The sequence below is a fragment of the Copadichromis virginalis genome, linkage group LG1, assembly GCF_057382275.1.
Source record: "Copadichromis virginalis isolate Kocher_CV1m ecotype Utaka linkage group LG1, C_Virginalis_male_GT1.1, whole genome shotgun sequence".
Classification (NCBI taxonomy): Eukaryota; Metazoa; Chordata; class Actinopteri; order Cichliformes; family Cichlidae; genus Copadichromis; species Copadichromis virginalis.
In genome coordinates, this window is record NC_140618.1 from 20585354 (window position 1) to 20612345 (window position 26992).

Below are 26992 nucleotides of genomic sequence, written 5' to 3' on the forward strand. Positions count from 1 at the left end.
TGTCAAACTATGAGCACAGGTTTATTCTTGTTAAAAAATAAATAAATAAAATAAACACATACACAAGACTTAAGAAATCAGTTTACTTTATATGAACTTTATTCAAACCTCTTGGCAAAGGATTATTGTGGAGTCCAACTTGAAAAACTTAGACAAGGATTTTAAGTAGACCTGGTAAAAAGACTTGAGTATTAGAGGGTCTTGAACATTGTTATTATATGCTGTACCCTAAAGCATCCCTTTAAATAGCTCAAAGTATATTTTGATCAGACAGGATTGCGAAAGTGTATGGAATAAAAAACAAACAAAAAACCCAGAAAATCCAAAACGTGTATTTGAGACCTGATGATTTTCCTTACTGACAGAAATTATCAATCATTTGACAAACTAACATTGATAAAACACAAGACCCAGAAACTCCACTGATGACAACAATGAGGTAAAGGCTCATTCTTCTTCTTCATGCCGACTCCTGCAAAGGTGTGATAGCAGGAGAGGTCCGAGGTCATGTTATTAGACAGAGGTGCCCTCTGATGGCGCTGCTGTCTTATTGTCATCAGGCTTCATGGCTGGGAACAGCAACACCTCCTGTGAAGGTGAAAAAACAAAATGTTAGCAGAGAATTCTTTTTCATGACACAAAGATATAACAACTGCCCGGCAGACGTTAGCAGCTCGTTTGTTTTGTTCATACAGTAGCTTCTCATTAACCCATTATTCTTGGTAGTTCTCCAATTCTGTGCTTTTCTGGGGCAGTTTAGTCTAAACATACAAGTCAAGAAAGGCACCATTTTGTCTTACATAGTTAGGCTACAAACTGATTTTTGGGGAATAATTTTAATGTAGTCTCAGTAACTACCATTAACCACACACTAAACAACAATTTGGCCAATCTTTCACTTGTGCATTTAAAGTGTATTCAGTTTTAAATGTTTTCTGAACACGTTAGTCGATGATCATGTTTTTCCCCCCCTCTAATTTAAATGACTAGATATTAGTCATCAGGAGCATCCCTAATAAAAGCAACCCTGGCTCATCCTTTAACGTAACATGATTACGAGCAAGGATTAAGATTTAAAAGACCAAGACACCTAGCATCAGAAAAATACGAAATTAGCCAGGGTAAATAAAAATAAATACATTTAGCAAAACTAAAATAGCCAAGTTTATAAAAACATGAACCTATAATGTAAGTTCTCTTCGTCAAATGTACAGTACTTAACAAATTTATCAAGTATGGTTTATCAAAACTATTTTTAATGGTAAAATATAATTACTGTTGTTATCCTGTACTTTTTCTCTGTATTACGTCAATGTAAAGCATCTTCAGGGGACCGTTTGCTGTGATTTAGTTTATATAAACAAAACTGAACTGAACTGAACAAACTGGAGCCATGAATTTTAATATTTATTATTTTACAAATAAGCATATTTTTATTTTTTTGACTGAGATGCCAAATTACAGGTATTTACTTGAATCCATGAATGAAAAAAAAAAATCAGTTTCCTTTTTTGGATGTTAATTCATTTCCAGTCCTCAAATTCAGTTATAAATTCAATTTGTTATTTGTGAAATACATGATAGAAATTTTTAGTTTTAAACAAGCTTTTGTAAGATGTGTCTAATGCATTTGTCAGCCACTCTATGGGTAATAAAAACATACACCTGTGATTATTCTGCTCCAGGAGAAACAGTGAGGGTACCAACTCTAACACCAAATGTAAATTAATTTAAAACTGGTTGAATGCAATAATAAAAAAAGAAAAAGTGGAATTTTTCACAAAAAAAAAAAATAGAGAAATTTCATTAGAGAAGAAACCATTGGCAGAACTAAGAATGATTCACCTGTTGAAGTTGGAACAGATGAAATTTTTAGTTTGATCCTGACAGCAAAAAACAGCATATAAATATAAACATAAACCTAAACCTATTGAACACCTCAGAACAGCAGTAAATTGGGCATCCCCATTAGGGATGTGAGTGACTAGCCGACTAGCCATCGTTGCTATTGTCACTAGTCAGAACCAGATGTATTTGTTGTTTAATCTAACTGCTTTACATTTAAATTGATACCAAATGTTGGTAAATAGTTGTGTCCTATCTGCCACCAGATGGCGTAGGTGAGCGCCTACGGGGTAGGGTGTCGAGACCAGGCACGTCCTACTGGGAGGTGGCCCTGGAGTACACACAGGTGCTGCTGGAGTGAATATATCTATCGGCTGGCCTGGAAACGCCTTATTATTTCCCCGGATAAGTTGGAGGAGGTGGCTGGCGAAAGGGAGGTCTGGGCTTCTTTGCTTAAGCTGCTGCTCCCGTGACCCAACTTCACGAAAGAAAATGGATAATTTATGAGTGGTTTTAAGTGGTTTTCGTGAATTTTCGAACAGCATGCCTAATTCATAATGCACGACATAACACTTTTCAGTCACAGTTTTTTTTAGGTTTTGGGATGGTAAATTTTACATATTTTAATAATACATGAACCTTTTTGTAGTATCATGTTTTCATATTATATTTGACATTGCTTTAAGTGTTTTTCTTCTTCTTTGTCTAGATTATAATATGTGATGTTCATAATGCACGATGCGAGGTGCCGCACAGTTAAGCAGCATAATTTAATATTGCCGAGCATGATTAAATAATTAATTACTTTGTTAACAAAGTTTCTGACATTAAACGGTTTGCAAATTTTTGTTTTTTTAAGTTTAAGACTAATTGGTTAGTCTAATTTTTCCCCTGGTTTAGGAAAATAGGCAGCAGAACATCTCTAATCCTCACCATGAGGACTTTAATTTACCTTGATGTTGTTGGAGTCTGTGAGGAACATGGTGAGACGATCGATGCCCATGCCCCATCCGGCAGTTGGTGGCAGACCATATTCCAGAGCTGTGCAGAAGGTCTCATCGATGAACATGGCTTCATCATCCCCTTCAGCTTTGGCCTGAAAAAGATCCACCTCAAATCACTGACATGCAATACCATCACAGCATAAAGACAGAACACCAGGAACAGGACAGTGCACTGAAGTAGAAGTGAAACAGGCCATATTATCCTTTAAACACACCTTGGCTTGCTGCTCAAACAGTTCCCTCTGTCTAATCGGATCATTCAGCTCAGTGTAAGCATTGCAGATTTCTTTCTTCATCACAAAGAGCTCGAAACGCTCAGTTAGCCCTTTCTGGGTTCTGTGCCTGTAACAGAAGGGTCAGAAGTGTCAGTATAAATCTGAACATTGCCATTTTAAATAAATATGAAGGCTAAAGATAGCATTTCTCACCATTTTGCTAAAGGGCTCATGATTTGTGGGTGATCACAGATGAATGTTGGGTTGATACAAGTGACCTCTAGGAAGTCTCCAACCAACTGTGGGGGTAAAAAGCCATTAGCAAGTCAGATTCAACGGAGGAAAAAAGAAGAATAACAGGTTAAGTAAATTTATAAACCACCTTGTCAAGGAGACGGGCAGTGGTCCTGGGTGGAGGACATTCAACTCCTTTCTGGGCACACAGGTCGTCAAAGAATTTACGTGTCTCTAAAAAAGGGAAAACAGTAAAAGGAAAAAAATGACTGCAAGAGAATAATACACATATTTCCTAATGATCAACTATTGTAAGGATGATGAAGTCATTTTTCTGAAGCAGTAATTTTTCACATGTGAAGTGTCTGTTATAGATTTCACAGATTCTTACCATCACTGTCATAGCTGTCAGCAGGAGGGAACTTCACTCCCATAATTTTCTCCAGGTCATGAGTCATGCTCACTCTTTTGAATGGTGGCGTGAAGTCGATCTCATAGGCCTGTCCCTCTGGACCATCAGGGTGATAAGTCACCTTGTATCCTCCAGTGATGTGCTTCACCATTCCTGCAGCAAACAAAGTGACAAAACTGAAAAGACCCTGAGGAGAAAGCTCTGATCAACTTAACATCAGTTTTCATGAAGCCATTTAGAACATCATCATTGTGCTTCAAAGACTGCTTTCTATACTGTCATTGGCCAAATAGCAAATCACGAATCCCATTTAGGTTTTAAATCAAGTCACATATTCTAATGCAACTCAATTTATCAGGAGGTAATCTGAGTTACAGCTCATAATGTCATAACTGTGTGTGAAAGAAAACTCTCACTGACCAATGAAATAACATGGCCGCGATGTAGTCTCTACTTACCTGAGAGTAGTTTCTCCGTGATTTCCATCAAGTCATTATAATCAGCATATGCCATATAGAATTCACAGGTGGTGAACTCTGGATTATGAGTGAGATCAATGCCTTCATTCCTGAACTGACGGCCAACCTCGTACACTCTGTCTATGCCACCGACTACGAGCATCTGTGGGAAACATATGATGGACAGTGTATATAATTCAGTTATGGTAGAAAAATACAGGTTAAGAGTTTTGAGTGGTTCACCCAATTTACTAGAACATCAAAAAAACTGATTAAGATCAGATGTGCTTTAGGTATCGCAGAACCGGGAAATTCTCATCACATGGCAGTAACTCGTGTCTTCAGAAACTGCTGATCGACTGGGATTTTCCCACACAACCATCTCTATGGTTTATAGTTTTCTGGTCAAACTTGCCTTGATGATGTCAGAGGAGAATGGTCAGACTGCTTCGAACTGAGAGGAGGTAACAGTTAACTCAAATAACCACTTAGAATAACCAATATGCCAAGGTATGCAGAACTGCATCTCTGAACAGACAACATGGGCTACAGAAGACCACATGCTACAATTCAATACAAGTTAGTTGCAGAATTAGGCACAAACAACACGAAAGCATGAAGCCATTAGACTGCTGGTGGTGGTTTAGGGGTACACTTTGGGTCCCTTAGCAGCAATTGAGCAACATGCTACTGCCTACCTATTACCAGAATGTACCCATCCACTGGTGGTAACATGCCATGTCACAAAGCTCAAGTCATCTCAAACTAGTTTCTTGAACATGACAATAAGTTCACTGTAGTCAAATGGCCTCCACAGTCACCAGATCTCAATGTGAGAGAGCAACTTTGAGATGTGATGAAATGGAAGATTCACATCAATGATGTGCAAAAATTGCTGAGGAATGTTTCCAGGACCTTAATCCTTAATTGAATCTAAGCCACGAAGGATTAAGGCAGTTCAGAAGGGAAAAGAGGGTCTAACTCAGTACTAGCAAGGTGTACCTAATAAAGTGTCCAGTGAGTGTATAACAAATACATTTAATAGTAAGCAGAAGTCTATCTACTCAAGATCAATAAAATGATTCAGCGTATTAGTGATTATTAGTGGTAAGGTGTAGTGAGAGTCCAGGGTTGAAATAAACTGTAAATCTCTTCCATCACATCAGTTGTCACGCTGTAAAGAGTTAGTGCAACACATCTGACAGATGCATTTCATAATAATTTCATAACAATTACAGAGGAGCATGACATACATGGATGACTCTGGGATAGCACATTACCTTGTGGTAGAGCTCAGGAGCAATCCTCATATACAGGTTCATGTCCAGGTCATTATGATAAGTAACGAATGGGCGGGCCACTGCACCACCAGGAATAATGTTCATCATTGGCGTCTCAATCTGAAGCAGAAAAATAAAACATGAATCAGCACGGCAGATTTAAACTTACAATATGTTTAAACAAATATACAAACTATTAGAACATTATTTTATAAAATCCACACACCAAAAAACAAACAGACAAACACAGATTAGTTAGGTATATGTTCAAATCCAACTTACCTCCAAAAATCCCAACTGGTCTAGGAAGCTGCGTAGATATGTGATGATTTTGGCGCGAGTTATAAACTTCTGCCTCACGTAGTCATTGAGAATCAGATCCAAGTAGCGCTGGCGGAATCGCGTTTCCTTTGAGTGAAGGAATTCACATTGGGAAAATACATTCATTATTCAAAAGAGAGAGGGGAAAAAAAAGGTCTTTTAAAATGAACTGCCCATCATTTTACATTTCAAAACTGGCAATATTTCTAGTGGTTTAATTGGAACTACAACATCTGCCAAAAAATAAAAAATAAAAAAAAACAACAACTTTCATTGCATTTAATCTAAGCTAAGGCATAAATTAAAACAGCCTTCACTAGATTAGGTGTTTGTTCATGTGGACGTGTTTTGTGTGAATGACTGAGTGTCTGTCAGAGTGCAATGAATAAAAGCAAGCACATCAGCATCCTTAGAACTGGGTTTTGTCCTGTGCTGCAAAAACATGTTCTAATGGTGCAGGTCTGAACTGGAGTTAATAATAAGTTCTGCCTAACAGCACTGGGTCAGTGGTGCAGAGTTTTACTTTTACTGGCCTGTGGAAGAAAACAGACCAGATTCAGCCCTGTCTTCTGCAGGTATCACTCAAACAGAAAGCATGCCTAAAGATTATATCAGAGTAAGTTAGCAGTTCATCTGCACAGATATGCTCTTATTTTACCTTCTGCAGTTTTATAGTTTTGCTGTATCAAACAAACGGCAGTGGATGGCAGCAGCTACACTGAAGTTCACTTTTCTCCACGTTGGGTCTTGCTGAAGAGGTGGTTTGTTTAAGGACTCTTGCCAGCTTTTTTTCTAGTAAAAGTTTTAATGGTTGTTAAAGTAACAAGTGCTGCTGTTTTTCGCTCCATCTGAGGTCACCCTCTCAGTAAGGGAGTCCATTATTAATATTAAACCATGGCAGCATCATCGTCATCATACCTTTTATTCACAAGCTGCTCCTAAATACATTTCTACTGCAGGTCTATTTCAGCTGCAACTGCGCACTACAGAGCTGTGGATTAAATAGAGCATTGAACAAAATGTTTGCTGTGAGAATTAAAAAAGAAACTAGTTAGTTGATGAACTGTTGTAGCCCAATACTGATTACTGCAGTTCTAACAGCAGATATATTTGTTTCCCTCCTCTTAACAGAGGCTAAAGTCTACATTCACAGCAATATTAGCTCCTCTGTAAAAGCTTTCTGCTTATTGGACACTGCAGCCAAAGCTGGTTAGTGAACACAAAAGTGATCCTTAACTGTCACTGAATAAATATCATAAGACTAAGACAAACAACTCAAATGCTGCTAGACTAGTGTGGGACTCATGTAATGGGTGGGCACAGATGGAAGTATTGTAATAGATATTGCCCCCCCTCCATAATCTCATGCATTCTTATCATTGTTATGTTATGCGTTCAGTTCTGTATTACTATTTCTGACACATACTGTGATAACTGGCAATATAGCTAGGATACTCTGATCAATGATGATTCCCACGGGTGGTGCTCACGCAGGCACTGAATCGGGCAGCTTTGGGCTCACGCAGGCACTGAATCGGGCAGCCTTGGGGTCCTGTGTGTTCTACTGCACAGATAGCCTGCAGAGCGCAGCTACGCTGAACTGAAGTGCTTGTGTTTTGTATTTGCAGGTGAGCACAAGTTATGTGTTGAAAAACAGAATGATGTTGACGTATGAGAAATGTATTAGAGTAAGGTACTGTCATTAATGGAACACAACGCTAATGTCGAAGTTTGTGATTTACATGATGTACCCGAACTGGTGTTAAACGGGATGTCACATCGCAAATGATGTAATGAGGGGATCGAGAGGGTAGTCTCCATGCGCAACAATACTAGTTGGAGGAGCATACGAGTGTGCAGAATATTGTAATATGAACATTGGTGGGAAAATACTGAGTAAATGAGTACTTTGTTAACACGTGTTCAGTAGTTATATGTAAAATGGTCGTGTGTGTGTTCTACTGCACAGATAGCCTGCAGAGCGCAGCTACGCTGAACTGAAGTGCTTGTGTTTTGTATTTGCAGTTGCAAATGAGCAAGTAAAGAGAACGATTCTGAACTCATGCACGCCTGGAAGTGTCATTTGTCCAAGTGTGCAACACTTGCAGTGCAGGTAAAGAAAGTGGCACATGACTATGCTGCAGTGAATGATACTATTGTCTTTAAAAGTCGTAACATCTACTGTGAAAAAAGGTCTACACTGGAGAAACACAGTAACATTTAAGCCTTGTAAAGTAGAACATTTTTCTAGCTTGTGTCATTTGCACTTTGTCGCTGCCTTGAAGCAGAGCACATCGTGAAATTGAAGAATGAATGCCTTGGCTGTTAAAGCTAACCTTTTAAATTGGGTAGCACTCCCATTTATAAATGATTTAGTTCCTTTAAGAAAGAGACGACAAAAGTACCGTTTAGTTTCACTAACACTGCCTTAATATACAACCTGAAGAAAAGTACTGGACCACCTACACATTACAGCTACAGGAGCTGCTCTCTCATGCAATCCCATGGCATGAAGCTCTTGGCAAACAATTTTTGTGCTGATATTAATACCAGAGAAGGTTTGGAACTCACCGGTTACTGAGTAAACAAAGCATTTGTGACTTACAAATACAATATGCACCTCAGCACTTTTGTGGGGCGACTTGCTATAGTGCTGAAATGCTTCTGCTTTACGAATAATACCACTAATAGGTGACTGTGACATACAGTGGGGCAAAAAAGTATTTAGTCAGCCACCGATTGTGCAAGTTCCCCCACTTAAAATGATGACAGAGGTCAGTAATTTGCACCAGAGGTACACTTCAACTGTGAGAGACAGAATGTGAAAAAAAAAAAAAAAATCCATGAATTCACATGGTAGGATTTGTAAAGAATTTATTCGTAAATTAGGGTGGAAAATAAGTATTTGGTCACCTCAAACAAGGAAAATCTCTGGCTCTCACAGACCTGTAACGTCTTCTGTAAGAAGCTTTTCTGTCCCCCACTCGTTACCTGTATGAATGGCACCTGTTTGAACTCATCATCTGTATAAAAGACACCTGTCCACAGCCTCAAACAGTCAGACTCCAAACTCCGCCATGGCCAAGACCAAAGAGCTTTTGAAGGACACCAGGAAAAGTATTGTAGACCTGCACCAGACTGGGAAGAGTGAATCTACAATAGCCAAGCAGCTTGGTGTGAAAAAATCAACTGTGGGAGCAATCATCAGAAAATGGAAGACATACAAGACCACTGATAATCTCCCTCGATCTGGGGCTCCACGCAAGATCTCATCCCGTGGGGTCAAAATCATCATGAGAACGGTGAGCAAAGATCCCAGAACCACACGGGGGGACCTGGTGAATGACCTGCAGAGAGCTGGGACCAAAGTAACAAAGGTCACCATCAGTAACACACTACAACGGCAGGGAATCAAATCCCGCAGTGCCAGACGTGTTCCGCTGCTGAAGCCAGTGCATGTCCAGGCCCGTCTGAAGTTTGCCAGAGAGCACATGGATGATACAGCAGAGGATTGGGAGAATGTCATGTGGTCAGATGAAACCAAAGTAGAACTTTTTGGTATAAACTCAACTCGTCGTGTTTGGAGGAAGAAGAATACTGAGTTGCATCCCAAGAACACCATACCTACTGTGAAGCATGGGGGTGGAAACATCATGCTATGGGGCTGTTTTTCTGCCAAGGGGACAGGACGACTGATCCGTGTTAAGGACAGAATGAATGGGGCCATGTATCGTGAGATTTTGAGCCAAAACCTCCTTCCATCAGTGAGAACTTTGAAGATGAAACGAGGCTGGGTCTTCCAACATGACAATGATCCAAAACACACCGCCCAGGCAACAAAGGAGTGGCTCCGTAAGAAGCATTTGAAAGTCCTGGAGTGGCCTAGCCAGTCTCCAGACCTCAACCCCATAGAAAATCTGTGGCGGGAGTTGAAAGTCCGTGTTGCTCGGCGACAGCCCCAAAACATCACTGCTCTCGAGAAGATCTGCATGGAGGAATGGGCCAAAATACCAGCTACTGTGTGTGCAAACCTGGTAAAGACCTATAGTAAACGTTTGACCTCTGTTATTGCCAACAAAGGTTATGTTACAAAGTATTGAGTTGTATTTTTGTTATTGACCAAATACTTATTTTCCACCCTGATTTACGAATAAATTCTTTACAAATCCTACCATGTGGATTCATGGATTTTTTTTTTTCACATTCTGTCTCTCACAGTTGAAGTGTACCTCTGGTGCAAATTACTGACCTCTGTAATCATTTTAGGTGGGGGAACTTGCACAATCGGTGACTGACTAAATACTTTTTTGCCCCACTGTATGTGGGACAGAATGAATTTCAAGAACTGACTGCATCCAATTAAAATACCACGCTTGAATTGGCAGCCTGCCTGGCTAGATGTTATATTTCATGCGCCTGTGGTAAAGGGACTGAAAACAAATGAATTAAAAGATGAAGAGGTATGGACCAATAATTTTGTCCCTACAGTGTGTGCTGGTCACTACCTTGTCTTTGAGACCAAAGTGGAGGTGGGGTAGCATGTGCAAACATGGTGACAGTAGAGTCATCTCAATGGGAATTATACTCAGCTCCCCTTTCTTGGTCTTTCCTGGGTTACCGCGGACACCAATGATGTCACCACGGCGCAGTTTGTTGTTGATAGCCACAAAGTCCTCCTCAGACTTGTAGTTTCTGAAAAAAGAAGGTAACACAGAAAATCAGTCACTACAATTTGAAGTTTCCTCATAAGGAGAAACATTATTTGGAGACGTAAATGCAGTTTTTTCCCTTAGATTTTATAATTATCACATAATCAAGAAATCTTGATGAAAAGGTAAATCATCAGCTCATTATAATTTAAATATATCATTATGAATCTGTAACATTTACTTTTGCACAATCCATGCAAACCCAAAACAAATTCCCAAATGGGGAGTGTGTCATTCACAGCGTCAAGAGGTGAAATCTCTTTGGGTTTTCTAAAAAAACAAAACAAAAAAAAACAACAACCCAACTTTGTTTCTGTACCTTGAATTTGCCATAACTTGCAATTTGACTCCTTCACCTCGCAAGTCATAGAACAGCAGCTTGGCACCTGAAGCCCTCTTAGCATGGACGCGGCCTATCAAACATATATTCAGTTTGGATTAATTACAATTAAGTGCAAACACACAGAAAAAAAAAGAGATAGTAAACACTTTTCACTACCTGACACACTGAGAACAACATCTGTCAGCTGGTCTCCAGGCTGTAGATGATTGTATTTCTCAATGAACTCTGTAAGCGACAGGTCCACATTATACTTGTGTGGGTAAGGGTCCTCCGCTGTGCCCTTCAACTCCTGGATGGCCTGAGTGCGGATCTTAAAGTATTGCTGTATTACATGGGAAAAGACAGATGTTCTTGTTGTTAATATATGTTTTTAAAAAGGGTTTAATATATATATATATATATATGCACTGAGGTAAAATAACTACGCAAAACTCTCACATTGGGGTCAAGCGTCTCCTCATCCAAGGCATTTTCTGTTCCCTGGTCATTTGATTCTTTTTTTTGCTCCACCTGCTCTTTAACCTTGGCTTCTTTCTCAGCTGCCTTTTTCTCTGCTTTCATTCGCCTCTTCAGCTCACTGAATAAAAACAAAAACAGCAATCAGTGGTTGGATACCACATTTCGCCCTTATGATGCATTTGCAACTAAAAACAAATATCTTTTGGAATTCAAAAAAGCCAAAAAGTCACATCATATAACCTACTCTATTATTGTAACCAAAATAAATAAAAGCAAAACAAAAGGACAACATGATTTTCTACTAGCAGAGAGGTACAACAAATATTCATGCAAAACGGACGAACACATCAGCTCTAATGACAAAAGGTTGGTTGTTTTCCGCACTGGAATGGAAAAGCCACCAACCTTTTGTCACCTCTCCAGCGGTTCTGAGCTGGGCTTGCAGCTGTACATGGGGGCGCATATTTTAACCACTGTCCCCTGACCCCACAGGCTTGGCACAGCTGCTGCCTGGCTGCCCTGACCAGACACAGCATGCTGAACTACGACAGTCAGCAGACAGACCTGAGAAAATAGACATATACAAAGACAGTGTACAGTATATGAAGGCTGTCTCTGCCCTGTCCTTCAGGCAAAACTACATCCTGCTGGGGTTGATAGAACCCTCCTATTTGGCAAGACCCTCCAAGATCAAAACAAGTAAACAAGTATATATTTTTATATAATTAGCTTTACACTTCCTGTAATTAGATTCCGGTTTCACTTTCTACAGCTTTACTCTTGGCAAACAAAGATGATCTGGAAGAACGAAGTAACATGCGCTTGGCTTTATTTAAGATTTTTTATATTAAACAGAGCGTCCTTCTAAATAAACAAATCAGCATACATAGTTTCACCCGATAAACCATCATTCGCTAAAATTATAACTGCACATATAAGACGCCCACGCGATTGCACGATGTATCGAAGTCGTTTAACAATGTATTGTGGATGTTGTAGTTTCACACGTCAACAAGAGACACTTTCGCCACTGGTCTTAAATTAAATTTAGGACTGCAACTACCAGAAACACACACGACTTGAATTCTGGGGTATGTAGGCTAGTACGTTGCCTCAATACGGGACCTTCACTACGTTTTCACGCTCTGACCTGATGTTTTGCGGTGCCAAACTGGAACTGCCATAACTGTCGAAAGGAAAAAATCTTGGACGATGTGACAAAAGCGATAGAGGTAAAGAGCGGTGAAAATGCGAAAGAAGAAACGAATAAGCTCACTTTTTGCTGAGTTTGTCTCCGTCCACCGTCTTCACGTCTGCCATGTTCTTGATGCAGCGCACAGAAAGAGAAACTGACATGCGTGCGCCGCAGAAACGCGAGAACTGAGTGGTGCGTTCAAAGGACTGACGGAAACCAGAAAACTGAAACGTCCAAGGATACGTCACAAGGTGGGCCCCAAATTACGGCCTGCTGAATGTGGAGAGCTGACAGATCGTCAGTGCTGGGGTTTTTTGTTTTTTTTGTTATATTCTATTTTATTTATTAATAAATCAATACATAAATCGGGATTTAATTGCATACTAATATTACTAAATGTTCTGAAATCTAACATGAACTGAAATGTTTCATAACTTGTATGTTGTCGCCTTCATGCTGCATGAATGCGTGTAGTTTAATTGATATCATCTTTCAACACATTTAAAGCTGGAATAAGGTAGGTCCAGTTTATTCTCCCTCCATCCTACGCTTAGGAGAAACGTTTAAAAACGATTTTGCCAGACTTTATTCCATTAGGCGCAATAAATAAATTAACTCTCAGTTACAGATTGCTTTATCTGATATTTTGTTGCTACTTATTTCATTAAAAAAGGGTGTTTTGGTAAGAATATACCAAATGATACTACTATTATTTTCTGAAACATAATCCTATGTTTCATCAGAAAATAATCTACATAAAGCCAGTGTGGAAAAACAAACACAAAACTAGGAATACCTAATTTGTGTTAAGAAGGCATCCAAATAATAAACTAAAACTAATAAAAGTCGTGTCCTCCTCTCATAACCAAGTAATAGTTTTACACCAGAAAAATGAAATAAAAACCCAACTAGAACTTAAAGTAAATACATTTATTACAGATAGCAGCAAGTTTAACAGAAAATTAATTGCAAGAGTAAAAATGTCCCAATAAAAGCCAGATATATAAAAGTTATTTATTTGTTTGTTTGTTTTTTTAATATTTTGGGTAATGATGATTTGATAGTTGTTCACATGGTTAGAAACAGAAAGGAAGATTTTTACACCTTCGGATGTTTACTAGAAGAGTGGTTCACTTAGGCTTTAAATATGGCAGAGAAATGGAAAGTACAATTTGTAGAGAATTTGTGGCAAAGATAATTATCCACACCGTTTCAAATTGCAGAACAAACCTAGTGTGCACCACCTTTTACTGGTCTGACAGATCTGAGCAAAATGACTCGTGACAATTAAAATTACATCCTGTTTAACAGGATGCCCTGAGGGACATCAGAAGAAAGGGAACCACTGCACAGTAAACAACTGGTATAGACGGAGGTATGACTCACATCTCCTAACAAAGCCTTTAAGTAAGATGGGAACAAAGAAAACACACATTTGTGACCCTTGTCTCAACGAAAACACAAGAAAGCATCTTTAATTGTTGCTGAAAAGTTAGCATTTTGACTAACAGAATTAAAACCAGGCAGAAATTGTAAATAACAAAGAACATCTATTTTGGTTTCTCCTTTAGTCTAAAAATGGGAGAGGCTATATAGAAAAATATATGTTCAAAAAGTAATAGATCTACATTTAAAAAGGTTTATTAGCTGCATAGCAGTTTCAGAGAAAAATCTTTTTTGCATCTGTGTCGAACAACATAAATGCAATGGGTACTTCAGTACAAACAAGTCAGATATGACACAAATTGCACAACACATGAATCCACCACAACCTCATTTATCTGGTCACTGTTGTCGAGCACTTAAAGCGCACTCAAAGTGTTATGGCTTGAAACATTCTATTTAATAAGGACTAACCATCCCCGGTAAGGCCAGCGAGGTGTTAAACAAGCAGATATGGTAAAACGTCAATCTGACTGTTGCTACAACATCTCGTTAAGGCACGTGTACAATCTTTATGGGTGTTTTAAGCAGTGTATATGGTAAAAAAAAACAACAAAAAACAAAAAACAAAAACACAAAACAACTAAAATGTGTGTGACTCTGCTGACATAATATTAATAGGTTATAATAAAAGAAAACCACATCTTGTTCTACTGAAAAAGAAAATTAAATAAAATGAGAAAAACGAGAACTTTTTTCAAAATAAAACAAAAACCTCCCTCTTGTTTTCCATACACGACGGTGTAAATGAGGGAAACACACTCATATCTGATCAACAATTACACATAATATACACAACTGAGGAAACTACTACCCCCCCCAAAAAAAAAAAAAAAAAAGTAATCACCTCCCCCTTATGTGTACCATTCATTCACTGTGTCTCAAAATGACACTTTTACAACCATGATGCACATTTAGGATGATTTTCATTGTAAAAATACTGTTGCCCTGTTTTTAAGTATTTGGTCACATCGGACCTTCGGTCTAATTACAAACCATAAATAAACATGTGACGTCAGCTTAAAGGTGTAACTACAACTTCTGCAAGTCACAGAAGGAACTGTGCACGGAAATATCCATCGCAAGGTGCCTGTATCAGCATGTGTGCATGTCTCTTTGGGGGGTGGCTGCCGAATCACGAACTGTGTCATTCACGAAGTTAGAAACACAGCTGCGATTACAATTTGGAGACTAACCAACACACAAATAAATTAAGATATACTTCTCTGAAAAGAGGCACAAGTACTAAACTGATAAAAAAAAAGAATTAGTATCTACAAACAAAAGGAAATTAAATCATAAATATTCAACACTGGAAATATTAGTTATTAAACAAAGTCACAAATTGAAGAAAGCCAGTCTCAGAAAGCTCTTTTCTCCAAAGACGGGTTTTCTTCAGGAATCGGGTCCCTTTAAAAACCACTCCAACTCTTCCAACTTACGCCCTGTTTACATCGTCTCCATCCTAACCGACAGCTAAATCAGATTTGAAAGCGTATAAAATGTAGCGGCGTTGATGTACTTCTGACAAACTATACACAGAAAACACGGCAACAACGAGGCGTAAAACGGGGCCGATCCTATCAGAGACCAGCACCTTGTTCGTGCACACACTTTAAAGGGAAATTAGACATGACATTGAGGGGGAAAGCGTGAACAGTAGAACAATATCTAAAAATAAAATCTGTAAATTCTGTAAAGGAAGAGAAAAAAAAAACTACGCTGATCTTAAAGCTAAAATGCAAGCCTGTAAAAAGAGAATAAAAACTCATGAGCCATAAAACTGGCCTTCCATCATTCCTGGATTCATTCAGAGCAAGATTTGAGTCAACCTTTGGTCCAGAGGTCACTGGCAAACTGCTTACGGCGACATGAACTGTACAGTACAGTATCCAAACTGTACAGTATCCATTTACAAGAAAACATACGTAGCGGGCTCTATTCGTGCATGTTACTACACTATCCTGGATGAGATGTGCAGTAGCATTAGTGAATGCTGCTGCTTTTTCAACATTCACTGAATCAATCACATTAATAACCTGCTGGAAAGGCTTTAAAAAAAAAGAAAAAAGACTACTACTCCTGTTCATGCGTGCCTGCCGCAGAATGACACCAACAAAATGACACTAAAGCACACAATAAAAATATAATATATATATTCTACATATAATATATTCTGCTCTAGGTGCATGTACATATACGAGATATAGGTCATCTGAAGTTAGCATTTAACATTTTAATGCAGGTAATGTAAGTTTTTCCTGATTTGTCCAGTTTTCCAGCACAGCTTTTAGGATTCTAATATGTTAGTACGATGCCAGGTCTCTCTTGGAAATTAGATTTTTAATCTCAATGAGAATTTTTACCTGGATAAATAAAATAAAGGACTAATAATGTTTTAGCTTTTTCTGTGAATGAACAGTGACAGTTGTAACATAGATGTCAAAAATTCACACTGTTCTAAAACATTTTTGTTATACAGTAACTAATTTGGACACATTTAGCGATACTGGCTTAAATCAGACTCTCGTGGTAATTTGTTTTTATGATCCATATTCATATTCACTGTAAACAATGCAGAAGAGGCAGCTTCAGGCAAACTTGCTGCCTCCTGGTGATGATTTTTTTTTTTTAATGCCTTAAATTTTGTCACGCCGTCATTACAAAGCCTGTACACTGTGGTGGATACTGCAAAGTATTTCATACTCAAAAAGACACTGATCAGCCACAACATTAAAACCCATCTTCCTAATATTGCATGGGTCCCTCAAGAACACCTCTGGCGGAGTCCTGATCTCTGGTGGCGAGGATCCTTCTGGACTTGGTCGGTAGTAAATTGAGGAGTCCGTAGACCAGGCTTGTTCCAGCTCAAACTGTCGATGCTTGACATCACTGGGATCTGGGAAGCGTGATGTTCCTTGAGCTGTATTTACGCTGGTCAAACAACAGGTCCAGTTATCCTCATGAATGTCAGGAACCAAGTTCTCCCAGCGGGGCGATAAACTGCATTAAACTATTGAAGGTTTTATTATTGTGGCTGACTGGTGTGTGTTTCACATCATCAGTCTACTCAACTGGCCTTGACAAGACTGATTTGCAGCAAAATATAACACAGAAAAGTACAGCACACCTAGTGAGCATCTGAGCTTCCATCATCGATGAAACCAAAGTCACTTTGTGACAAAGACAACTAAAGCGGATTTATTTACACTATCGGGTGCAAGCTTGCTGCTACAACAATGAAATATTACCCACAAACAAACAAAACTTAATTGCGATATTACATAAGATTAGTGTGTATTCGTTTTTACAGCTCGTCCTTTGTCTCTCATTTCTCTGCCTGCTCCAGCCTTCTTTCACATTTTCTACACTGTTGGATCACATGACTCAACAGAAGCTACCTACCAGGGGTGTCAAACATGAGGGCAGAGGAGCCAATTCAGCCCACTCAAAGACTTTAACAAACTGTAGAACTTGCACAATCTGTGGTCTCTTCAGTCTGTTGTTTTTTTTAATAGCAGTAGTTAAAAGTAATTAAAAATCATCCAACTAATGAGAGTGGCTGTCTAAACCAACTCCCTCTTGAAAAAGAAATAACTCATGGCCTGTCATGCTACACTGAGGTTAAACCAAAAACATCTCAGACTGTTGGTTCTTGTTTTCTTTTTGAAAAATGGAGGATTCATTAACTTATGTTTATTAAACTTTTTAAAGTTGAAGTTAAGTTATTGAACTGCCCTAACACCCACTGAAATGAAATCAAACTGATTTCATGTGGTCCTTGAACTAAAACCCCTTCAACCCCTACATACCGCACTCCTCTCACTGTGTCACACAATCCATGCTCCGTGCAACCAAAATACAAAAGTTTTTAAAAAAGGAAAAAAAAAAGAATGTGATTTGTGAAAACACCACAAGAACTAAAAGATACTGCAAATAACATTAGTGAAATTCTACTTACAGATAGAACTCTAACAAATTCCAAGGATTGCTGGTTAGTGTCTTTCCCGAGGTCTAAATTCAACATCTTTCAAAGTTTCACGGAAGTTTCCTTCTCTGGAGTCCATTGCCATTTTCAGCCATTCAGTCATTGAGTTAGAGATGTTTATGTTTCATTTCTTTTAGTTATCCGAATATTAATTTGTCCACTTTATCTTCATGATCACTATAAAATCTTTAGCTCATCTTAACTGTTCTTTCCTAACACACCCTTAAAAGAAGACCAAATCATATGCATATAGTTCAGAAAAAAACAAAACATGAAGTGACCACAAATAAACACATCACTGAGGGTTAATTTTAAAGGTTTAACTTACATAAAATTCCTAAGAGACAATATTTGGACCTACAAATTTTTACAATCTTTCCACATATAAAACTTTTTAAAGAAAGAAAAAGTTATAAACCTGCATTCAATTAGTAGGAACGAGTTATGTTGCTGCCCGGCTCCTGCAGGCTGACCAGCAGATCGTCAATCTTCTCCATGTTCTGAGAGGCAGACATGGTGTTCGGCACAGTGCCAGACTGAGAGAGGGACTGGCTGAGCAGGGACTGGATGTGCGCTTCACTCTCTCTCTGGTTCTGACCAGACTGGCTGATTGCTATTATCTGATCTGACAGCGTGTTTCCAGGAGTTTCCATCAACTGGCCGCATTCTGCAAGGAAGGAACAGAAAGAGCTTCATGACTCAACAGGAACCACAGTCAAGAAAATAACAAACCACAGGCCCTTGAATAAAGTAAGCAGTGAACAGATTATTAATTACTTATGCTTTGGTCATAAATTTGAATGAAAAGTGGAGACACTACTTTACTGTCAATAATGAGTCCTCACAATCCAGATTTGACTGTACTCAATTCTTGCCAATTTGCAACCTATAAATCAGACTTAAAAATTGTGTTTTGTTTTTCTTTTATTGGACAATTAAAGGATGGGGATAAAAAAAAAAAACAACTTTACAAATATGTTAAAGATGAACATTAATAAAAATAAAAAGGATAAATTCTAATACTGGTATTTCACAGACATGTGAAATTTTATCTGAAGTAACTCATTTTTGCCACTTGAGGGCAGCAGAAACAAGTAGTGATACATAGAGATACAGTCTATGCCAGGGGTAGGCAAGTCCAGGCCTCGAGTACTGGTGTCCTGCAGGTTTTAGATGTGTCCTTGATCCAACACAGCCTGGAGTTGCCTAGCCCTTGTCTATGCAATGAACACATTAACTTTCTATCACGCTTTAAGTTGATGTGGTGAATCTACTGAATAGATACGAAGCAATGCTCAGTAGTCAAAGTTGTGAGTCTCATCACTCAACGAAGCTTCTTTTTAGCTCTGCTAAATAATGAAGAAGAAAAATGGGCTTTTTGACTATGTAATACTCCTTTAGGTTTACCAGCTAATTACTAACTGTATCTTTTCTTGCCATAAACAGCTGTTTGCTGCATCTGGAAACAACTCTAATGAGAGCAACCAGAGTGAACTAAAAGTAACTAAGTGATAATCTTGTTCCTCACTTCTCACTTTGAGTCATTTCAGCAGTTTCAACAACGTGCACTTGCCTAATAAATTCCTTACCGTTCTGGATACCGAAAAGGAAGAGGCCAGCTTGTTGAGGCTGGCTGGATTGATTGACGCTCCCACTCACAGCTGTTTGAAACAGAGATCCTGGCTGTTGAACAGGGGAGGACGTAGTTGTCTGGAGGTTTGCCACGCCATTCTGTGAGGCAAACACGGCTGATTGTGCAAGCTCCTGAGCGGCCAGACCCCCCTGCAGAGAGGCCATAGTGGACTGAGGCATGAAGAGACCCACAGGCTGCTCCTCTCTGTTGCTGCTGTTCCCCAGCTGCATAGGTTGTTGCTCCTGAAACATGGCTTGCTGTGGTGGTTCAGTAGGGTTCCCTAAGGTCATGGGTTCTGGGCGATCTTGCTGGGTTACCGTCACCATGTTGGCTTGAGAAAAGGGCAGAGGGGTGTTTTGGGGCTCTTGAGAAACTAGACTGTTGTTGGTCAAAGGAGGCATTTGGCCTTGGTTACTGAAAAGGATGCTAGAGCCCTGGTCTGGTGTGGAAAGTGTGTTGCTGCAAAACAGCAAGCCAGCCTGCTGTTGCTGCTGCTGCTGGCCTGGAGAAAGTGAATTTGTAGATGAATGTGGGGAGATGTTCTGAAACAGGGTGGCCTGCTGGGCTGGCTGTGTGTGGTGTTGAGGCTGAGATGGTTGCTCCTGCTCCATGGGGCTTCTCTGCTGGATGGGGGAGATCTGGGTCTGAAATACTGACTGTGGTTCAGGGGAAGAAGATTGTAAAGCGCTAAGGAAGGCCAGCTGCTGCTGCTGTTGCTGCTGCTGTTGCTGGGAACTGTTGTTTGAAAGCTGATTGGACATAGAGGTCTGGGGGAGGAAGAGTCCAGGGGATGAGGCTTGCTGCTCTGGAGACTGTAGCACTGTCATGGTGCTTTGGAAGAGTGCAGCCTGGACCTGTTCCTGGGAGGCTTTTTGAAACAGCGCCCCCTGTGGATCCTGCGTTTCTGCCAGAGTGCTGGGATTGTGAAACATCGGTGGTGAAGAGTGAGATGGGGTCTGCTGGAGGAAGTTTGTCTGGATAGAAAGAAGATCATTTGCCTGCTGAAAAAGAGCTGCCTGCTGTTGCTGCTGCTGTTGTTGTTGCTGTTGTTGCTGTTGCTGGTCCGGCTGGAAAAGTGATCCCTGGTTAGTCACCACACCTGGTGATGAGACCTGAAGCTCTCCATTCTTGGCCTGGGATGCATCCTGAAACATGGCACAGTGCATCTGCATCTGTGACTGAAACAGCTGCTGCTGCAGATTCTCCATAACCTGCTGCTGCTGTTGCTGCTGCTGAATTTGCTGTTTTTGGATCTGTTGCTGATGCTGGATGTGTTGCTGCTGCTGTTTGGTTATAGGGTTGTCAGATTGAAGTGATAAGTTACAGTATCCTTTGGCTTTTAGTTGTCTCACTGCTTCTTCCAGCTGGGCTACTTCATCTGGAGGAAAGAGTGGCAGCTGCTGCGGTTGAGATGCAGGTTCCCCACACAACCTTCCCACAGCTCCAGAACTGACACCTGGCCTCTCCTGCCTGAGGCCATCTCTGGTCTCCAAAAGGAACTGCTGTGATCCTTGCTGAAGCAGAGAGTCTGCAGGCACAGAGAACGAGCTGCCCGCAACAATGTCCTGCTTCTGGATGGTGCTTAAGGGCTCAGCGCTGGTAAAAACAGGCGCCTGGCCTTTGTCAGGATCACCTGCAGGCTGAGACAGGTTGCTGGAGAATACTCTGTTTTTATTTAGATGTCCTGCCGTCATATCAGAGTTCTGCTGGGCTGGGCACAGATCACCAGTCTGCTGATAACCCACAAAACAGAACACAAAAGATGTGCTTCACTTTGCTTTTCAGTTATGCATCACTGTTATTCTCTTTTTCAAAACACAGAATACTACCTTTATGCTTTATTTCAGGGACAATAAAACATGAACGAACTGAACGACTTGACTTTAAAACAAATTATGAAAGCAACATATAAGATAAAAGCTTCACCTTAAATACTCCTGAAGACTGAAGGTTGCTTGTCACCTCCATTGGAGTGACATCTTCTCTCTTTACTAAAGACAACAAAGGCATCAGGGATCTATCTACAACCGTACGAGTAGCAAGGATTACATTAAATTTTTTTCCATGTATTCACTTTACTATATATAGGAAACCTTGGTGTCTTTGTTAAAAAATTGAAATAAATAAAAAATAACCTTTAATTTGCTCATCAAAAGAACACGTCTTCACTGGAGAAGGCAACTCTTTCTTCACAGGAACATCGATTGTTGCTGCAAGTGTCAGCAAAATGACAAAAATCAATGCACAGCAAAAATGTTAGTTAAGTAAAGCTACATATGATGTGAGTGGACAGCTAATTAAATTGCTTACTAAATTTTAGTTTAGTTACTTTGTCACACCTTACAGTGTTTTACCCAGAGGACTAAAAGGATATCAAATTAACTAGTAAAGAGACAATTTAAAAGGTAATGACTGCTAAAATAACAATGACAATATATTGATATACTCAACAAAGAAGTGATGTAAGTCTTATGACTACTGTACACAAGAACATTCATAAAAGCATAATTATATATTAAAACAAAAAAGTTTTTAAGGCCCAATCACACAGGCTGATAGACTGGTTTGCGAACCCCTGGCAACCATCGGTCACCAGGAAAAGAATGTGTATTCCTCAAGGCCAAACACCTAGAGAGTGAAAATTTGGCCTGTGTGTCTGGGGTGTTAAATACAATCCAGCTTTATTTTCTAACTAGGTTGGTCTGCTTTGGTACCAGTCAGTAAATCTAATCAGCCATGTGTGGGAAATGACCCAGTAATCTGAAGGCTACATGCAAGGTTACCAGAATCCCGATTACATTTTCATGGTCATCTTTCTATCAGCCGATTGTAAAAAGGACACACTTCATGTGAATTAGTGTGAAACGGATTCAAACAAACCTGGATCTGGAGTGTAAGTAAATGGCTGAACGTCATGGGATCTCCCAGCATTCGTCACCACGTAGATTCCTACACACACTTTAGATGTGATGACTTGGTTCTGGTAGGGAGGAACCTTTACTATCAGGTGATTCTTTGGGATGATAAACAAAAAAAATCATCAGCAAACACGACTACAACAATAAGACTACCCAACTTCAGCATTCTGCTATAGAGATTTCTATGACACATCTGACATCACAGTGACACCAAATATAAATGGGCAATAAATCATATTTCTTACTCTCGCTGTAGACGATGGATTTGCAGCTACCAGATATTGATATTATTTTGCTATTAATATTAATCCTACATGCAACCCTCCCATTTATCCAGGCTTGGGACCAGCACTTTGAGTCCACTAGCATTCCAGCCTTGACCCTGGGATCTGATTGTGTCTGAGGCAGATGTGTTAGCCACTAACATGCAGCCATGTCAACTAAATATCAATGACAGTAGCACTTCCAGCTACCAGCAGCTGGTGGCGGTAAAACTTGGCTCAATAATGAAGAAGCACAGAAGACCATTAACCGACCAAAGTAATGCCAAATTATCTTTCAAATCATCAAAGCATAGTTAGCCGAGTTGGTTCATTCAATCATGTTTGTTCAGCCTTTCCAAACAATACACATCACAACTTCAGATAACTGTAAAACTGGTTTATGAGGGTGTCAAGGTCTTAGCAAAATGTGAATACTTTCATTTGGCAGCTGCAGATTCATCGCTCTGGTCATGTCATTTAACAAGAGCAAAGGTTCAGACTGGACTGTTGAGACACACTCAGTAATAGCCTTTAAGATGGAGTGTAATTAGGTCAGAACACAATGAGACTACTCAAACCTTTGAACAGCAGCCATTTAAGATGATTACATCTAAAGCCACTTACCAGTCTGAAATGGCTGCATCTATCTACTGAGCTCGTTAGCCATTACCATAATTTTTTGTCACAAAAAAGATTAAAAATAGATAAAAAACACACCTGGTGAAAAAGCTCCATGTCAATTTCAGCCTCTGCCTTCCATGACTTCTCATCTGAAACACAGAAACGATGTAAAGCATCAACCAGAGAAATGACCTCACCTATAATAACCATGCAAAACATAAAGCTTTACTACTGACCAGAGGCATTCTCGTGAAATATGACTTTGGTGTCTTTAAGAAAGTTTTTTCCAATGATGAAGACCTCCTCTCCACCCCTCACTGAACAGCTGTGCAGTGACTTTTTCAGTATTTCAGGCACTCCTGCTGGCTGGGCTGTAAACACAGCAGATACACGTCATGCATTTATGTTTTAAAGTTTTATTTATACGTGCAACCCAGGCAGAAATAAAATGAAATCTAACAGTAACAGCAAAGAAATTCATGCTGAAAGGACTGAAGCAGTGATTCAAAAAACTAATATGAAAACAAAGGGCTGCCCTTTGTCTCCGGTTCTGTTCATAATTTTTATGGACAGGATTTCTAGACGCAGCCAAGTGGCGGAGGGCTTTCGCTTTGGTGGCCTCAGAATCTCATCTCTGATTTTTGCAGATGATGTGGTTCTGTTGGCTTCATCGGGTGAGGGCCTCCAGCTCGCACTGGAACGGTTCGCAGCCGAGTGCGAAGCAGCGGGAATGAGGATCAGCACCTCCAAATCTGAGGCCATGGTTCTCAGCCGGAAAAGGGTGGAGTGCCCACTCCGGGTCGGGGATGAGTTCCTGCCCCAAGTGGAGGAGTTCAAGTATCTCGGGGTCTTGTTCGCGAGAGATGGGAGAAGGGAGCCGGAGATCGACAGACGGATTGGGGCTGCAGCTGCAGTAATGCGGACGCTGCACCGGTCCGTCGTGGTGAAGAGGGAGCTGAGTGTAAAAGCGAAGCTCTCAATTTACCGGTCGATCTACGTCCCTACCCTCACCTATGGCCACGAGCTGTGGGTAGTGACCGAAAGAACGAGATCGCGGATACAAGCGGCAGAAATGAGCTTCCTCCGAAGGGTGGCTGGCCTCTCCCTTAGAGACAGGGTGAGAAGTTCGGCCATCCGGGAGGGGCTCAGAGTAGAGCAGCTGCTGCTCCACATCGAAAGGAGCCAGCTGAGGTGGTTCGGGCATCTGACAAGGATGCCCCCTGGGCGCCTCCTGGGTGAGGTGTTCCAGGCATGTCTCACCGGGAGGAGGCCCCGGGGCAGACCCAGGACACGCTGGAGAGATTATATCTCTCGGCTGGCCTGGGAACGCCTTGGTATTCCCCCGGACAAGCTGGAGGAGGTGGCTGGGGAGAGGGAGGTCTGGGCCTCTTTGCTTAGGCTGCTGCCCCCGCGACCCGACCCCGGACAAAGCGGATGACGATGGATGGATGGATGGATATGAAAACAAAAATTTCTAAGGAGATTGGCAGCTTTGTTTTGCCTTTTCAAATTAAAACTTTCAGTAAATATAAATATTTCAAAGATATTTTATCAAAAATGAAAAACTGATCACCAAGTATTGAGAAAACTGTAAATGCAAATGCTTAACATACCCTTTACCTTCAACACTGATTTTGGGGGGCATTGTCTACACACACACACACACACACACACACACACACACACACACACACACACACACACACACACACACACACACACACACACACACACACACACTTCAAAGGATATTATTAACCATGTCAACCTTAAACATAACCATTATTTTCTCAGATCTAACCCAATCTTATAACTACCTCGTCAGGTCACGAGTTACAGTCTCCATAATATGACTGTATAAACAGATTTAAGTCCCCATGATATGAGTAATATCCGCCCCCACACACGCACACGTACAGACATGCACACACACTAAGATGCCAAGCAGGATTACTGTTTTTTCTTGTTTCGTGGAAAGATATTTCCCTGGGTTGTATGCTGGCTCCGTGTAAACAATAGAAGTTCACACACCTATTGTTTCGTCCTTGCCCTCTCTTTCTCCCCTGCCACTCTCAGAGCAAATTCTCCCAAATCCACTGACACAGATATTTTTTTACGGCCCTAAGCGTCTTTCCCGTTTATAAAAACAACCACACCTTTGTACTTCTGCATTCTGTAGGCATTATTAAACAACTCAGTCTAATGGGATCTTTGTCTCCTTCCTCTCCAAATGTTGATATCAGAAGACAATAGTCTCCTGATCTCTGACTCTAAAAATGGAGAAACAGGAGCTGAAAAAAATTCAGTTTACATTATTATAGTCATTATTAACAGGCATGTTACAGGTCAGCTACCCATTTTCGCACACTTAACCTGTCATAACTACATGAATATCGTAAATAATACCTTGTAATTAAACCTTGCTGGATAATTTTCTGCACAAAGTTTTTTTAAGTGGTTTAACTAATATACCGACTTCACAACATAGTATTTCCAGTCAAAGTATGAGAAAAATGACTTACTACACAGGATTGGAGATGAGGGAGTCTGTAGTGTAAGCACTGAACCATCTGGACGGGGGATGTTGACCCGAAACACGAGCCGAGCACGTGTGCTCTTCTTCTTTGATCCGGCCACCCCAATGCGAGCCTCTACATCAGCGTTGCGGAGCTTCAGGATCCCAACACAGTCCACCCTGCAGTGAGGGGCAGTGTTAACTTGGGTTTACTTGCTCTCAAGAGGATTTTGGCAATTATAAGGAAATGTTCTTAGTAGGACTAACAACTATCACTTAAATGACACAATTTCAGTTTTAAAAGCACGTACGCTAGGGTCATGTTGGAGCTTGGATCCAGGGACACTTCGATAACAGTTGTGCCTTCAATATCAACCTCCTTGCAGGCTGTGGTGTTGCGACCAGTAACCCTGCAGGCTTGGTAAAACCCATGAGGCTTCACGCGGCCGGCATCGGTGCCAACGAACACCTGCAAAACCACTGGCTCGCTCACTCCCTCCAACTGTGCAAGGCAAAAACAGATGAGCAATCAAACGGAGCTCATTGTAGATCTGCTGTGTCATAACATTTTCATACAAAACTATGGACTATGAACTGCTTATTTCTGAAACTTCTGTGCTAATAATGAGCTCCCAGTTTACACTATTCCATCATATAATGCCCAATCAGTTCTGTGCATTCAGCTGAACTTGTGCATCTTCACCTACCTGCCCTGACATTGATGGTGTCAATGTCTTGCTCAAGGACATTGTTAGCTTAATTTATTATTGGATTCTGCTTTCAGATGCAAATCGGTCAGCTTTAGTTCTTTATGGCTTTGGTGATTGTTTTATCAGTTTGGATTCACCTGTCATTTCTGGGCTCTGGCTGCCTTGTGACCATCTGCAGAACCTGGGCAAATGAATGATCAAACACAAGACAATGTGCCTGTTCTGACTAACGTCTGGTTTTTGTCTGCTTTTGAAGTCGGTTAACTACAGCTCAGCTTTAGTCTGAGCGAGTACATAAAATTTAATTCCTTTTTCATCAAGCTACAGCTCCTTAAAGCTTAGGTCCCTGTTTTCACACATGAACTCAAGTGAAAGTTGGATTCCTGATAAGTGACTGACAGTCTGAAGGAGCTGATTTCCTCATCC

The 26992-nt window shown here is 40.4% G+C and overlaps 2 protein-coding genes across 9 annotated transcripts in view; both read right to left on the reverse strand.

Moving 5' to 3' along the window:
* Window positions 1-77: 77 nt before the first annotated feature.
* kars1 (lysyl-tRNA synthetase 1) lies at window positions 78-12638 on the reverse strand. Of its 2 annotated transcripts, XM_085453835.1 has the most exons (15): window positions 12557-12633; window positions 11686-11844; window positions 11260-11398; window positions 10978-11143; window positions 10798-10891; window positions 10275-10461; window positions 5731-5856; window positions 5449-5568; window positions 4169-4331; window positions 3690-3863; window positions 3447-3532; window positions 3278-3363; window positions 3065-3191; window positions 2798-2941; window positions 78-588 (listed from the first exon to the last, which is right to left on the reverse strand). In XM_085453835.1, the coding sequence occupies exons 2-15, from the start codon at window positions 11814-11816 to the stop codon at window positions 514-516; spliced, it is 1818 nt and encodes a 605-aa protein (XP_085309961.1). In that variant the 5' UTR covers window positions 11817-11844; window positions 12557-12633; the 3' UTR covers window positions 78-513. The 2 variants fall into 2 exon arrangements, with proteins under 2 accessions (XP_085309961.1, XP_085309970.1); XM_085453844.1 differs by lacking the exon at window positions 11686-11844 and having other exon boundaries at window positions 12557-12638.
* A 752-nt stretch (window positions 12639-13390) lies between these two features.
* nfat5b (nuclear factor of activated T cells 5b) overlaps window positions 13391-26992 on the reverse strand; it is a 42815-nt gene continuing 29213 nt past the window's right edge. For 5 of the 7 annotated variants that reach the window (XM_085453878.1, XM_085453859.1, XM_085453894.1 and 2 more), the window contains 9 exons: window positions 26168-26358; window positions 25864-26036; window positions 23578-23712; window positions 23438-23490; window positions 22420-22552; window positions 21675-21749; window positions 21466-21530; window positions 19496-21272; window positions 13391-18573 (listed from right to left, as the gene is read on the reverse strand). In XM_085453878.1, the coding sequence (XP_085310004.1) occupies window positions 18335-18573; window positions 19496-21272; window positions 21466-21530; window positions 21675-21749; window positions 22420-22552; window positions 23438-23490; window positions 23578-23712; window positions 25864-26036; window positions 26168-26358 (2841 nt within the window). In that variant the 3' untranslated portion in view covers window positions 13391-18334. The remainder of the gene's footprint in view (window positions 18574-19495; window positions 21273-21465; window positions 21531-21674; window positions 21750-22419; window positions 22553-23437; window positions 23491-23577; window positions 23713-25863; window positions 26037-26167; window positions 26359-26992) is intronic. The other 2 variants (XM_085453886.1, XM_085453871.1) reach the window with 1 other exon arrangement.